Source organism: Dermacentor albipictus, chromosome 1 (assembly GCF_038994185.2).
Source record: "Dermacentor albipictus isolate Rhodes 1998 colony chromosome 1, USDA_Dalb.pri_finalv2, whole genome shotgun sequence".
In the NCBI taxonomy this organism is placed as follows: domain Eukaryota; kingdom Metazoa; phylum Arthropoda; class Arachnida; order Ixodida; family Ixodidae; genus Dermacentor; species Dermacentor albipictus.
The window spans coordinates 271,092,781-271,109,573 of NC_091821.1; the positions used below are offsets into that span (position 1 = coordinate 271,092,781).

General features: G+C 44.4%; 1 protein-coding gene across 1 annotated transcript in view; it reads right to left on the reverse strand.

Annotated features, from left to right (window-relative positions):
• The window catches only part of LOC135916407 (cubilin-like), an 82,236-nt gene extending 69,935 nt beyond the window's left edge, over nucleotides 1-12,301 (reverse strand). The window contains exons 1-2 of the mRNA XM_065449757.1: nucleotides 12,106-12,301; nucleotides 2,962-3,152 (exon numbers count right to left, since the gene is read on the reverse strand). Coding sequence (XP_065305829.1) covers nucleotides 2,962-3,152; nucleotides 12,106-12,223 — 309 coding nt within the window. The 5' untranslated portion in view covers nucleotides 12,224-12,301. The remainder of the gene's footprint in view (nucleotides 1-2,961; nucleotides 3,153-12,105) is intronic.
• Between the last annotated feature and the right edge of the window lie 4,492 nt (nucleotides 12,302-16,793).

A 16,793-nucleotide genomic window follows, 5' to 3' on the forward strand; every position in this document is an offset into this window, starting at 1 on the left:
CCATCGTTTCCCTAGCTTTACCGCATCAAGCACATGCTTCTTCTTCCTTCTTATATCTCGCTTTATAGGTACGTGTTCTAAGGCATACTGATCTCGCTTCGAAAAGTAATGAGCTTCCCTTTGAGTTATCATAAATTGTTTCTTTCCTGATTTCGTTTTTTCATCTTAAGTAATTAGTAGTTACTCATGGCAGGTCTCTTTACCGTTGCCGCCACCCATGAGATTATTTTGGCCTCTCTGACTTTCCGCTTGACGTTCTTTGTTGCTGTGTTGCCCACCCTACAGGCGGCATATACTTGCTGGTAAGCTTCCTAGTTCTCTTGCTCCACTGTGAATCAATGTTTTTCCTGTACAGATACCTAAAAACTCTCCCAGCCCATTTACTTTCTTCCATATTCCTCAGTCGATCTTCATAATCAATTTTACTGTGAGCTTCCTTCACTTCAAAACTAGTCCAGCCCATATCACCCTACACAGCTTCATTTGTAGTCTTCCCGTGAGCGCCCAATACGTGCGACCCACTGACCTTTGGTTCCCATCGAGTCCTTATTGTACCCCTGATTCAAAGCAAACAACCGCATTTCCAAAAGTAAGTCCTGGAACCATTACACCTTTCCACATACCTCGAAGGACATTGTATCCATATACCCATAGCGCTCTGTGCTTCATTATGGCTGCATTTCTCTTCCCCTTTAGTGTTATGGTTTTTTCCTGTGTTTCGATATATCCATTGTCTTCGTTTATCCATATACCAAGGTATTTATATTCTCTTACCCAAGATATTTCCTGGCCTTGTATTACCACTGTCTGTTCACTGTTTTCATTGAATACCTTAACAGCTAGTTTTCTAACACTAAATTTCAAACCTAAATTGTTGCCTTCCTGTCCACTGATATTAGCCAGACGTTGCAAATCACTTTGCTTGTTAGCTAGCAACACAATGTCGTCCGCATAAAATAAACCTGGAAGCTGCTGCTCTACTACTGTACCCGACTGTTGGTATGAGAGAATAAACCCGATATTACTTCCTTCTAGCGCCCTCTCCATCCTTTCCATGTACATCATAAACAGCAGTGGGTATAAAGGGCACCCCTGCCTCAGTCTCTTGTTGATATCAACTTTCTCATGGCTCCACATCCCTTCCCATTCAACGCAAACGGTATTTTTTAGGTAAATCTCTCTCAAAAGCTGCAGACAATCGTCACTTCGGCCTTCCCCTTCCAAAATATCCCACAAAATGTTGCGATCTACGTTGTAATACGCTCCCCTTGAACCACCTTGAATCGCAACGCCACCTCGTGTACGTGTTCGGAACTCTGTTCTGACCATATGTAATACTGCAAAAGTTAAGCGCTGTTGTTTACTGCATTCTTGTCATTGATATAACGAATATATTACAAAATTCCATTTGAAACACTAATGCCTGCTGATGCAGTCATTTGTATACTCATTCTTTCCTTTTCCTGAAGGGCCACGTGAGTATGTGCCCTAGCAGCTGCGCCTGCGTTCACAGAGCCTTGCCGGCGCCGATCGTGTTCTGGAAACGCGGTATTGACCGTTGACCGATGCCCCGTGTGCTAAAGACTATTTTTTTTAACGTATCAGCACAAATTTCCGTCACGTTCTCAGAGCGAATAAAAAGACTGAGGTACACACAGAGAGATGGAGACTTGATTAGCCGCGATCGAACAAGGGATATATGATGGCAAGACTTCGACAAGGGGATTTGCCCTCGTGAAGAGAAGAAACCGTTTTAGAAACGCTGGCTCCATAGACGTCCTTTTTTCGACCACTATTTCACACTGTTTATAGTAATTCACATGTTTTCACTAACGTACGTTATTCATTAATGTTGTGCTAGCACCACACTATGTGAATATGAGAGTGAGGGTAATCAAATCAGTTACCCGCCGTGGTTGCTCAGTGGCTATGGTGTTGGGCTGCTGAGCACGAGGTCGCGGGATCGAATCCCGGCCACGGCGGCCGCATTTCGATGGGGGCGAAATGCGAAAACACCCGTGTGCTTAGATTTAGGTGCACGTTAAAGAACCCCAGGTGGTCAAAATTTCCGGAGTCCTCCACTACGGCGTGCCTCATAATCAGAAAGTGGTTTTGGCACGTAAAACCCCAAATATTATTATTATTAATCAAATCAGTTCACTCGCTGCTGCGGCCGAGTTTCCTGACTGCAGCGTTTTGACATCGAGTTCCCGCGGTCATCGAGTGAAATGTGTTCATGTTAGCTTGTGCACGCGTGACACGATGCTTGTTAATTTAGTTATACTCGCGCACAACTTTCTGTGGCTATGAAGGGAAAGCTATGAAGGCAAAGCGCACAAATGAGAGCGCTTCTGAAAAGAGTTCCGCGTTTTAATCGAGGCTAGTTTAGGCGGGGGAGACAAAACATAAACACCTTATTGGCAACAATTAAATAGGGCAGAACACACCAGTGAGTGTAGAGGTTCACTTATTTTGCAGCTTTTTCCTTCCGTGTCTTGGGAAACCCGAAACCGTCGCACGTGGAAGCTGCGTCAATTCAGCGTCTGTTCCGAGCAACCAAACGCACTGTCAAACGCTGCCGGACTACTTGGCGCGGTAACACATGTGCAGCAGCCACGCGCCCGTTGCATTCCCTTCACAGCCACAGAAAGTTGTCCGCGAGTATAGTATGCCTATGTTTACAAGTTTACACGGCCGATAAAACTACTATCCTTACTTCGTGCACCTACCCACTAATTTGCTTGTGCAATCGATGCATCGCCTTTCGCGCCAAACTGCACCTTTTTTTCCCCATCAGCAAAGTTACTTGAGCACTTCGAGTTTTAAAAATGTATTTAAGCGCAGCGACAACATTACGAGGAACAAAAAACAAAAATTATGGTGAGGCATGAAAAAGAACATAGAATAGTAATAAAATGTGTTAGGAAATAACTTAGGCAGTGACAGTGGGCAGGCTCTCACCCTCAAGTAATCGTAGGGGCAGTCCGCCCGGCTTGCATCGTCCTCGATGTCGATGGCGTGCTTCTCGATGAGGATGGCAAACTCCTTTGGCGCGAATATGTACCAGCGGCACACAGCAGAGTCGTCGTAGTGGTCGGGGTAATTTGGCGACTGAAAGTGACCCCGGAACTGCGTCAGGAAGCCGCCACACGCTGCGCAGCAATAGAACGCAAAGGGCCATCAACAGCTGTCTCTACGCCTCACTGGATTGTCACGTTACTCTGAACAAAGCAGAACGTGCTCTCGGAGAAATAAGGTATGACTCTCCATCAAATCGCTGTGACTCAGTCATCTATATTTTTTACGCTCTCAAAAGATGATTCCGATTCCAGCAAATATTGACTCGTTTGTCCTTTCGCCACGTGAATTGTCCGAATTACTAGAAAAAATTGGAAAGGGACCATCTTCAATCGTACCTATTGCAACTATTACCTCTATAGGAATTTAGGGAAGTCACATTACAAGAACTGGTGGATGTTGTTCGCCCTCTGACTTCTTCAGAGCCAGGTATAGATGGAGTTACCACAGCCGTGATAAAGATACTGCATGAATTGTCCCCACAAAAAATTTCGAATATGGTAAGTTACTCTTTAAAAAAATGCTCGGATACCTTCAGAATGGAAAATTGCTAAGATAATTCCGATACTTAAAAAAAACAGGGAGGTGGGTATAATTTAAATAATATTAGATCAATTTCTCGCACAATAAATTTGGTTAAACTAATATAAAGCATTTTCAGTGGCCGAATGACGACCTATATTTCTGAAAACTTCATACTCAGCCACAGTCAAATTGGCTTTAAATCTGGGTCCTCCATATGGTGTGCGCACGTAGACTGAGAGAGCCGCATAAAACTTGCTCGTCGCCAAAGGGAATATTGAGTAGTAGTGACCCTAGATCTAGCTAAAGCTTATGATTCTGTGCAACATGGCATCGAATGATGATCTACGTTCACTTCATCAATCGTTTCAAATCTACTTATGTACTCTTGAAGCTTCGATTGAGAAGGTGCGCAAGTCTCTGAACGTCAGTAAAAGTGCCCTTCTTCTCTTTCCTTTAAATGTTCCCGTTCCCATTTCAGTCATGTATCGTCAAGTGTTCATTCCCAAATGAATTCTCATAAATACTTGGGACTCACGTATGATGGGACACTAAACTAGAAAAGCCGCATTGAAAAAGTCGCGTCTAAGGCAACTCATGCCATCAGAAGGTTGCGTAAGATCAGTAACCGTCGATATGGGTTGCGAAGACACGCATTAATTATGATATATAAAATGTATGGCTAACCCATCATAAAATTTGGGTGCGTCTTGTTTTCCGGTATCCAAGCTTATAACATTAGGCCTATGATTCTATTAGAAAGGGAAGCTCTGCGGCTAGAGTTTCTTTCAAACTTTATAAATCATAGGCTAGCCTTAGGCACCGCAAAGTACGTATCCCCCTTGATAAGCAGACCCACTCGACACCACTACCCTCATTCTCTAACACCAATTTTCACTAGGACTGGCACTTTTTGGTACTCTTTTTTTCCACAAACAATAGATGACTGGAATAAACTAACTGAAGCATACCCCCAGCGCCCCTGATCTGTATATCATTCGTGTAAACAATCTTGTTATTTCGTGTAATAATTATAGTTGTATTGTAATCAAGTTTAAATTTTACTTAATCGTCTACGTTATGACCAAACAATTTGTGTGAAAAACGTGTTACACACTTGTTTCATCTTGTTCTTCTGTGTATATATTCATTTGTATTTTGCTGACCCTGCTTGGACTTCTTGTCCGCACTATTGTATAATTAAATAAATAAATAAATAAATAAAAACTTGCACATATTGTTCTGTATATGGAAGCGCGAATACCATGTTGAAGAAGTAAATTCAGGATTCCAACTGTCCAAACATACCTAAAAATTTACGATTCTTCTCAAAGAAGATCAATGTATGTTCTCATTAATGAACCGAGTTCATTTTTTAATAATCATTGGCCGCGACTACGCACACCTCACATTGTATCTGTACAGGAACAGCTAAAACCATTAAATGTGCGAATTCAACGTATTCAACCAACAGATCAATCCAAGATGAGCCTCCAGATAGAATTTGACGATAGTTTCCCCTCAAATGCTGAACTAATGACATATCAATATTTAAATCACCAATTACTAGATTACCTTTCTCGCCTGAAAACAAGCAATATAATAGCCACTGATGCTTCACTGTCTGAAGAGAAGGCTGGCGTATGCATTTTGTCTCGTTCTCTTTTTGTTGGTCCTTCTTTATTCGCCCTCCACATTACACGCCTCTTTTATAGCAGAATTATTGGCTATTGTTCTAACGCTGCGCAAGCTTCCCGCGAATCAATCATCAACAGTCGTAGTTACAGATTCTTTGTCGCTATCTGTGCCACTTTCCTCGGCAACGTATACAACTATCCTAAACATGTTCCAAAAGTTAGTTCCTATTTATATATAAAGAAAAAATAATTTGCTGTGGGTTCCAGGACACCGCGGTTTATACTTAAACTAATTGGCACATTTATTAGCCTGAACGTCTTTAAGTGGACCTTTCATTCCTATTTTGCCAGATACAGCTTACTTCACTGCATCGAGGTACAGAAAACTTTGCCTACAAAATGATTTAAGCAAATTATCGTTGATACCATCTCCAGACTTTCAGCATTTCCATTTTTGCTGGAATAAACAGTGGTCTCCCTTTTGGCACTTGGAAGTCACGTAAAACAGCTTTCGCTGTCACATCCGGTAATTTAATTCATCGGCATGCACGTATACCTGAATGTCCTGGAGCAAAGGGATGGAGCTTAAATATATAATAAATAAAACAGGAGACAACACTGACCCTTGTGGTGCCCCGCGTTTCTGCTTATACCTAGACGATGAACATCCACACTGAAATCAGTAGAATTCTCGTTCCCTTAAAAATTATGAAACCCATGCCGTGATGTATTTCGAGAACCTGTAATTCTCTAGTTGCTTTATCAGTATGCCATGCTCCACAGAATCATAAGCTTTAGCTAGATGAGGGTCACTAATGCTGAATATTCCCTTCGGCGACGAGCAAGTTGTGTGCGACTCTCTAAGTCTATGTGCGCACACCATATTGAGTACGCAGATCTAAAGCCAATTTGACTGGGGATGAGTATTAAGTTTTCAGAAATGTAGGTCATCATTCGGCCATTCAAAATTTTTTTCTATTAGTTCAACCAAATGGGATGTGAGCGAAATTGATCTAATGTTATCTAATTCATATCCACCTCCCTGTTTAAAAGTATTGGAATTACCTTAGCGAGTTTCCATTCTGAAGGTATTCGAGCCTTTTTTTAAAGAGTAATTTACCATATTCAAAAGTTCTTGCGGGGACAATTCATACAGAATCTACAGAATACAGGCTGTGGTAACTCCATCTGGACCTGGCGCTGAAGAAGGCACAGAGCGAACAACATCCACCAGTTCTTGCAATGTGACTTGCCTAAATTCCTCTGGAGGTAAGGTTTCAAAAGTTACGATTGAAGAGAGTGCCTTCCCAATATTTTCTCATAATTCAGACAATTCATGTGGCGAAAAAACAAAAGAGTCAATGTTTGCTGGAACCGGAATCATCTTTCGAGAGCGTAAAAATATAAAAAGGGCTTTTTTATTTAGATAGGTAAGTGAATTTGTTCATGTCATACTGATCTTTGGCTTTAGCTATCGTGCACTTGAAAGATGCAGCAACAATTTGGTGGTCACTCCAATTGTTTGGACATTCAATACAAAGAAGTTGCGTCGAGGCAGCTTTTCGTTTTCGTTGAGCCCACGTGCATTTTAAGTTCCACCATGAACTGAAAGATCTACCTGCGTTGGAGGTTATGTTAACAGCTGTATTTTTCAAGGAACGTTTTAAATCTGCCCAGAAGCTCATAGCTCTAATATCTTCTTCCATAGCCTTACGGGAAAGCATTGTAGACATCAAGTCCTTTTGAAACTTGTCATAGTTTACAAATGTGGCACTTTTTCTTCTGGAAAAATCACAAGAAAATCAATCTCAAAAACAATAGGAAGGTGGTCGCCGTTTGTAGCACAGTCTATAGTATATTCCACGAGGATATAGTTCGAGAAGAGCTGTAGAAAATGATATCTATGGCCGATTGAGACTGGTCGCGAACAAACATAGCAACTTTTGAATTTAAATAATATAGGTTATTACCAAGAGTCTATTCTCAGAGGTATTTTCCACCTAAATCAGTCTTAAACCCCAAGGCAAATGGTGAGAATCAAGGTCACCATCGAGTACTACGCCTTTTCTGGAAAAACTAATGGGCTGCCTAGATCATGCACTCCTGCTGTGAAATATAAGTCAACTAAGGTAAAAGGGGAGCAGTCTGGGAGTATTATGTCTAATGCTAAAATTTTGCATTCGGTAGACAAACAGTGATGCCATATCATGGATTTGTGACTATATTCAGCTGAACCCGAAAAAGCAACGCCACCACCTCTGGTAGGTCTATTCAAACGAAGCAATTGATATTTCTTTAGGAAATAATTTTGACCATTTGAAAGCCAGGTTTCTTGTAAGATAATCATGTATGGGTAAATATCAGAAGAAATGTATGATAGATCTATAGTATCAGAAACAATCAAAGGGCCATTCCACTGTAAGATTTCAAAACAGCCTATGTTTAATATAGAACGGTAGCGGAAACTGACTGTTCCAAAATATTCTCTTTCAGAAAGTCCTTCTTGGAAAGATTCTCATTTTCATATTTTTTTTTAGTTTTTGACTTAGAAGAAAGTTTGTAGGAAGATATGGTGCGTTTCAGATTATTAAGTTCCATGTCTACATCCTGGTAGTCTTCATAATCATCCGTTAGGAGTTCTGGTTCCGTCTGTTCTACATATGTAGGAGGTCCTGCACAAGGAGAGCCAGCTAGCGGATTGGGTGACGATGTTTATTTTTGAGCTAGTTTTAAGGCGGTTGAAACCTGGGATGCAAGAACTTGGGTAGAGGCTGCACCAGTGAAACTGCGCCAGCTGACTAGGGATGGTCGCTTAACTTTTTTATTCGATTAACAAATAATCATTCTTCATTTTAGCCTTTTATCAAGTAATCGATTTTGACGCAGGGTTTTTCATTGATTAATTGATTAAGCTAAGATTTTCCGGGCACTTTAGCAAGGTTGACACACATTTATCTACTTTTGTAGGACCTTATTTTAATGTCTGAGAGGCGGAAGCAAGTTAGAAATACAAGTGTATAAAGTTTGATAAAGAATAATCTTTAATTTCGTAAAGACTAAATAGAGTTAGTACTAGTCGCCTTTCTAAACATAAACAAGATATGTTATAAAATGGAACTCACAGAAGAAATAAACAAGATACGCTGAAGGTACTAGTGAATTCCTGTACAGTACAGTAAACAAGAAATGATAAAAACAGCAAAAGTAAAAGGTGAAGTCCAATTAAAATATGCAAGAAATTGCAATTTTCACGGGGGAAAATAAAACTACTGGTTTAAGATTTTATAACACATGTTCGTTTCTACAGAGCGAAGGAACGTCAATTGGCTGTTTCATCCAAACAGGACGTTTGGGTGAAACCGACACTTTCTTTGAATAGCCACATAACCGGTTGCCACATAGCCACATAACCTGCTGAAATCCTACCCTTTAAAACCCCACACCTCTCTTCGTTACATTGACGCCATAATTATAATATGGGAATACGGCACAAGCGCCTTAACCGACTTAATCAGCCATTTCAATCGCTTTCACCCGAGTATTAAATTTACTGCTCACCACTTTCGTAGTCAGATCAACTTCCTGGACACGACGGTCTACATAGAAAACGGAAAACTGAGAACGACACATTACCGGAAGCCTACAGATAGCCAGCAATATTTAGACTACAACAATCATCACCCGCGACATTGCAAGCAAGGAATTTTTGTCGGACAAGCGAAACGTATAAGAAGAATCTGCAGCGAAGACCACGATTATATCCACCACCTAAATGACCTTAAAACAACGCTAGCAGAAAGGAACTATCCCCAAGTTGCTCTCGATAGAGCTTATGATGCCGCGTCAAGATTAGAGAGACAGTCGGAATTGGCGAAGAGACAGCCCACACTAGAATCTGACAGACTGCCGGCCTTTATAACAAAATATTCTAATGCACTCCCAGACATAAACAACATCCTAAGAAAATACCACCCAATATTATCAAGCAACGAGCGTCTGCGAAAAGCGTTCCCAGATGTACCTAGGTTTACCTATCGCCGAAACAGGAACCTTAAAGACATGTTAGTGCACGCAAAAGTCAGCCAAGAGCATTCCCCCGTAATAAAAGCATGTTATCGCCCTAGGTGCAAAACCTGCAGGCACCTTCAAAGTAACATTACAATTAAAAGCACCGCAAATAGTTATACACATGAAGTCAAATCTAGCTTCACTTGTACAAGTTCGGATGTGATTTATATGCTTGAATGTTCCTTCTGTGAGAAACAATATATCGGTGAAACAGGACAACACGCCGGCTAACACGCGTGCGTTGACAGACCGGGGTGGGGGTGGGGGGTGGGGGGCTGGCCCAGGCTTTGACCTTGTGCACAGTGTTCCTTTACTCTCAATTCGACATGCTAACACACCTTCCCTCGTTTCCGCACCCTCCCGCCTCACACCCTCTCCCCTTTAGAGACTGTGGCGAGGAAAGCGTACGTGGCCTTGAAGAAGACAAGTCCACTTGTCGAAACGTTGGCTCCTGCATTCACCTTGTTCACGTTTTGCTCATCGTCTTGAATGTCCATCTCCCGCATTCCCCATGTTTTCTATGGAATGTGCCACTTTTATTCCCGCGTCAGTCGTTAGAGCGTTGCAGACCGTTAAACATGGCAGTTCCATTGTTAATCTGCACCAAGGAGGAAATGAGGGCAGTGATTCGCTTTTTGTTTGCGGAATGTGTTAAACGTGCGGAAATTATTCGTCGAATGCAAGCGCAGTATGGTGACTGTTGCTTATCGCGAAGCAGGATCTACGAATGGATAGAGTATTTCAAACAAGGAAGAACTTCTTTATGTGACGAGGAAAGCACGGGCAAGCTATCGACGTCAACGACTGAGAACAATTTGAAAGTCGATGAGGGTATGGTGATGGAAAACAGAAGAATCACAGTGGACGAAATCGCCAATACTTTGCATATCGGTCATGGTTCAGCGTATTCCATCTTACACGACAACAGGCTAAATTTTCGGGAAGTGTGTGCAAGGTGGGTCCCGAAAGAATTGTCAGCGCAGCGTAAGGCACAAGGGTTGGACATCTCTCGAAAACATTTGGCCCGTTATCGTCGCGAGGGAGATGGGTTTTTACAGCAAATTGTTACTGTAGATGACACTTGGGCACACATCATCACGAATGGGAAAGTAAGGCTGTGGCCATGGTTTGGAAACCCTCATCATCACCAGAAGTTAAGAAATTTAAACGTCAACCATCAGCTGGTAAGATTATGCTAACACTATTCTGGGACATGGAAGATGTGGCAGCCGTTCATTTCAACCCAAGAAGCGAAACTGTGAACAGTGGGAACTATTGCGATGTGTTGCAAACTAAACTGAAACCTGCAATCAGATCCAAACATCGTGGAAAACTGCGAAAAGGTTGAACACCTTGAAGGGGCAGCGCAATAAGATGATGGCAGAAGGCAGGAACACACAGGACCTGCCTTCTGTCAACGTCTTATTGCGCTGCCCCTTCAAGATGTTCAACCAGTACCAACTCGCCCAAATGTCGATCCTTCTGCCGAAAAGGTTTCATCATGCAGCAAGACAACGCTCGGCCGCATTCTACCAAACGGGCGGCCGAAACAATCAAGGAGTCGGGATTCGAATTGCTGGAACACCCGCCATACAGTTCAGACCTGGCTATAAGCGATTTTGATATGTTTGGACCAGTGAAGGAAGCGCTCAGGAGAAGATTTGCAACCGATGCAGAAGTCATTGATGTGGTGCAAAATTGGTTACAGGTACAGCCAAAAAGCTTTTTTTCCGACGGAATCAAAAAACTTGTGAATCATTGGGCAAAGTGCGTTGAAGTTCAGGGAGGATATGTAGAAAAATAATGTACGGTTCAATTTTCTATCATTAGAGCAAATGTACCTTTTCTCAAAAGTTCCTTTACTTTTTGACTTCCCCTCGTATGTACGTATAGGTGCGGGCGTGTGTGTGTTTATTGACAGGCGAACGTGTCAATATGAAGGAAAGCTCTGAAGTTAAGAACTTACAATAGCCGCGTTTACATGAATGCGACAGTAGCGTGTAACATTTCTTAGAGCATCACCGCAATACTACGCGATAGCGCTTGCACGAGGCGCCTTCGACAGAAAGAAGACGCATCCGTCAAGTGCATTTCGCCGGTGAGTGGAGCCCAGCATGCACTGTCGCAGTCTTCCTCTGTCGGTGCGATACGCCAACGTTTACGCGCGTCGCGTGAGACAATTTCTCGATCTACGCGCTCAACGCCGCTTAGGTGGATGCGATGCCTAGAAATGCGATGCGCCTCTGCCGCATTCATGTAAACGCGGCTAACGACAGAGAATGCTTGTCAGAAATTCTGCCTCTAGGAACCCGGCCGGAACGTGCTTCGGCTTTGTCGCCGACGCACAGTATACGAATGTCAATAGCACAAAAGGCTGATAGCTCTGCCGGAAAACAATACGTAACACATTCATATACACTGAGAAATACCAACAAAATGATCGCATATTACATAGGACAGCTGATCATCCCTCCAAATTTAAGTTTTAAGTAGCATAACATAGCATAGGAGCAATCTGTATGAAAACGACAGGAGTGGCGACGCTTCGAATTTGTTATGACGAGAGTAAGCACCTTGTCATGTCGCTTGCGTGAAACTTCTGAGAGGCAGCTCTCGTCACTCATTTTCTTTCTTTAGCACAGTCGCATAAATTACGACGCGACAACGTCGAACGCAGCAGAAAAGTTAATAGGGTTATTCTCTGTTTCTTATTTTTTTGCGTGCGCAAGTTATAATGTGGAAAGTCTGTGCACCGGGCCGCGACGATTACGCGGATGGCAAGATGGCGACCTTGACTCACAGGCGTTTCGTGCACGGGCTGCCGGCCATAGGGCTGAGGTGAAGAGCAGCGAGGGTAGTAGCAGGCGCAGAAGCGCGAGATCCGGGCCCCTGGTCAGGGCAGGCGGCCAAGCGCTCATGGGAGTGGCTGCGCGGTGTGGCCCGAGGCTGTCCGCGGCTGTCCCTTGCGCGCGGCCACCTGACACCGGACGGCGGTCGAGGCGACGTCGCTTCCTGCCTCCTTCTCCGCAGCAGCCCGGTCCCGCGGCTGCTCAGGCGCCCACGTTACTGGGCTGGACCCTCACGTGATAGCCGTATCCCGAATCATAATAGTATCAACGCTGAGTAACTTACCGCGTACAATAACGAGTACACCAATATACAACATTTTGTCCCACTTTTCCTGATCGTGTGCTGCAAGTTTTTATGCCTTCGCATTATTAGGGTGCTTCACGCACTTTCGAGGGGGCTATCTGTGTTTGTATATGTCCATTTTCCCACCTACCTTGGGTCACTGAGTAGTCCGTTGTCGAATGGTTAGCGCATCGGGTTGCTCTGCTGAGATAACAGGGTTCGAAACCAACCACCTGACCAACTTGGGTCAATGTGTATCTGGTGATGTGCACATACCTGCCTCTCTTCGACGAACTTCTTTCACGCCGACGAGGGCCACTGTAGATGTGGGACTGGGTAGGCACCACTGTTCGAAGAAATACTTTGACGCAGACTTGTAGCACTGGGCAGGTGCCACTCGGTCTGCGTTGGCATTAAATGAACCTCTTTGATGCCAACTTGAGTCACTGTTTATGTGCCCGTAAGTGTGTGTCGCTCTTCAGTGAACGTGTTTGACACCAACTTGGGTAACTAGGCGCCACTGGGAATGTGCCGCTCTCATCATCCTTAGCAGCAGCCTGCTTACGCCCACTGCAGGGCAACGGCCTCTCCCATACCTCCCCAACTACCCCGGTCCTGTACTAATTGTGGCCATGCTGTCCCTGCAAAGTTCTTAATCTCATCCGCCCACCTAACTCTCTGCCGTCCCCTGCTACGCTTCCCTTCCCTTGGAATCCAGACCGTAACCCTTAATGACCATCGGTTATCTTCCCTCCTCATTACATGTCCTGCCCATGCCCATTTCTTTTTCTTGATTTCAACTAAGATGTCATTAAACCGCGTTTGTTCCCTCACCCAATCTGTTATTTTCTTATCCCTTAACGTTACACCGATCATTCTTCTTTCCATAGCTCGTTGCGTCATCCTCAATTTAAGTAGAACCCTTTTCCTGATCCCCCAGGTTTCTGCCCCGTACGTGAGTACTGGTAAGACACAGCTGTTATACACTTTTCTCTTGAGGGATAACGGCAACCTGCTGTTCATGATCTGAGAATGCCTGCCAAACGCACCCCAGCCCAGCCCACTCTACGATGACGAAAAAGATCCCTTAAGTTTCTCTGACGCTGAGCGGAATAGAACCCACGTCACAAGGTCTCCTCAAGGACAACAGCCCGACGCTTTAGAAGGCTGCGGCACAAATGCACTGGGTAGGTGGCGCTTTTCAATGAACCTCTCGAAAAGTTGGGTCACTGAGTATGTGCCACTGGGTGCGCGTCAAGTGAGGGAGCAATTCTCAGCGTTCGCAGGCACCGGCGTGCCACGCTACCGACTGTGATTGTATGTCTATGCTCCTTTCTTATAGGGCCCAGGGGTGAATCTCCGGATGGTTGCCATTGGCTGTTTTGAAACAGACGCTCTTTCGACGCTAGCGCCAAGGTCCGTTTCAGTTACGGCCGTAACAGGAGGGCGATGCTTTAGCAAAATGACGGCGCGCACCATTGTTTACGTTGTCACGGCAACAGGAACAGCCGCGCGGCGCCTCCTCTCCTTAGCGTTTTTTTTTTTTGTATTATGCTGACCCGCTCCGCTCCCTCTCCACCTTTCCCCATGTCCCGCGCGCCTTTACTTTTGCTTTCTTTTTGCCTGCCCACGGCGCGTTTCTTTTTTTTTTTTTTATCGCGCGCGTGCTCTACCCCAGGCATTGTTTGTGAACTGGTGAGTGGTGCGCCGTGGGTGCTTTATGCGTTAGCACGCACGCAGTCTTTTCCGTGCTTTGAGTATGCCGGCATATGCCAGAACGTATATAAATTCCACTTCCAACACAACAGATATTTGGCCTCGTCTTATTCACTTCCGTTTCGGAAAACAAATATTTTTGCATAACTTGGTATGATACACGCTCAGAAAATAAACAAAAGTGAAAAAGGCATGACATACCCATGACTACTAAACAACACGGAAGTTCACAGGCAGTGAAAAAAAAGTAATAAGTAAAACTTGAGAAAACGCGAAGGCCTTTTCATGTGCACACATATAGAAGATTTTATATAATGCCCTAAAGACCAAAGTGTAGAAGCGCTTCTGATATGCGCACTCATGGCTTCTGATATACTCACTGAGATATTGCGCGAAATTGGACGACGTGTATGACATAGTCATGAGAACTAAAGAAGGGAAAACTCATTGGTAATGGCAAAAACAATAACACGCAAAATACCTAAAAAATAGAAGAAAATGTTAAGATTGTTTGATTGACAGCCATACAAAAAAAAACAAGCGCTTACTTATAAACTTGCACAAAAGTATATGAAATGCGTGACATGTTCGTTACTACTGAACAAAATGGAAAAGACATGGCAGAATAAAAATAACTGTAATAAAAACGGAAATACACATTATCACATTATTTTACCCTTAGCAGATAACGAAACATGAAACGTCATACAGCGGGCTAAACTGGCGCCGGGCCGGCGGGCGCGCGTGGAGACAGTCGAACGTCAGGGAGCTGTGAGAGGGCCTCCAGTATGGTATGTGATGACTGTGGGGAGCAAATGCCAAATAGACGCCGAGCAGATGGTGCAGCGCGTGTGAACATTCATCAGGGCGTTCACTCTTACTGAAACTGGCAAAGAAGGCTGCATGGAACTGCTCAGAAAGCGTATCGATGAACCGAAGTCCCACTGTGGCATTCAGTACGAATGCAGTGGCAACACAAAAATATTTGTTGTGTCACTCCACCAACAGTGGAAGATGTATCGAAAGGATGGCAAGCAAATGCTGAGAAGACGACGCGGCGTGGATGAACACATATTGAGGCGCGTTCAGCCTTCCTATTGGCTAATGCAAAGTCCCTCAATAAAAATTATAGAGGGACCTTAGGCTGAAAAGCCCTGCAGCTCCCCCAGTGCTGCAAGCAAGTACTGAGATAGAGTATGGATCCTCGAGACGCCTGTGCTGTCGCGCGAGAGATTTGTCACGGTTATTTATTCAATGTTTGTGGCATAGATGCTGTATTCGGCGGTGGCCATGGTGGTGGTACTCTGTCGCGTTTCTGCGCGTCCTGGGCTGGCGGTTGCGAGACGGGTTCTCGCTCAAGTACGTATTTGCCAAGACGCACTGTTTTGTCTTCGCGGCTCAACTCAGCGTCGCGTCGAACGACTCCCGCAGTGCAAACGCGGCTATCGAAGTATGCCAGCAGTTTACTGCAGAAATATTGCCATAGTGATTCCGTTTGATTTCTGCTGCCCACATAACTTTGACAATCATGTCCGGTGTTTTCTTCAACAATTTTTATTATCCCACAGAGCCTTCCTCTCGCACTGCAGGCGAAACTGCATGCAACACCGACGTATTTCATTACAGAGTTCAGGGACGAATATCCAGTTTGGCCATACTGCGAATATAAAAAGCTGTACAACCCATCCCTGAAATAAAACACACCATATATGCTGACGACATCACACGCTGGATCAACAGGGGCTCACAAGGCCAGATTTGGGATACCCTGCAGACAGCGATGAATGTAGTACACACTTCAGCACAAAGCATCGGGCCTGAACGCTCACCTGAAAAGTCCGAGCTTCTGTTGGTACACAGTAACAGATGGAAACCGCCACCCATATTCATAGATAGCGCGGGAACCCTAATACCAGAAGCCACACAACTCAAAATTCTAGGCATCCGCATCCAACGTGATGGAGAAGACAGAGAGAGCAAGTACTAAGGATGATGCGCTGCATATCTAACCGGAACAAAGGCCTGCATGAAGAGGACATGCTGCAATTCAGAGATGTGCTGTAATCCTGTCCCGCTTCGGTAACACATTCCAGGAACTAACCTCAACAAGATGGAAACCACACGCTTACAGAAACGCTCATTCGCAAAAGCACAAAATTGCACTCGGCGTTCCGATCAACACATACACATGGCTTGTCGAACAGACAGCCAACTACAAGACACATGAGAAACTCATCTCTGTGCACAAATGCCGACAATAACTACGGCTCTTTTAGACCTCAGCAGGCGGAGCCATACTGAGTTCCACAGGCATTACCCCAACAGAAAAACCACCGCCGGAACTTAAAATGCTTCCTCACACTACTTCTGTCCTATTCAGCGCCCATTCCCCGACACATGGGTCCATCCCGTCGTGTAAGCCGGCGGGAACAGCAAAGCATATTTTACCAAAAGTATGCTCGAAACAGCCCACACCACGCACACCTCTTAACGAGGAAAAGAAAGAAGCGCCCAGAGCTCCCTGGTGCTCTGGGCCTGCTCGCTGTTATGCATTTTTTTTACGTTCTTGCCATTTTCGTGAGAGTCATTTCATCAAGGATGAGCAAAAAGATGTTCCCGCGACCACCTGAACAAGGTCAG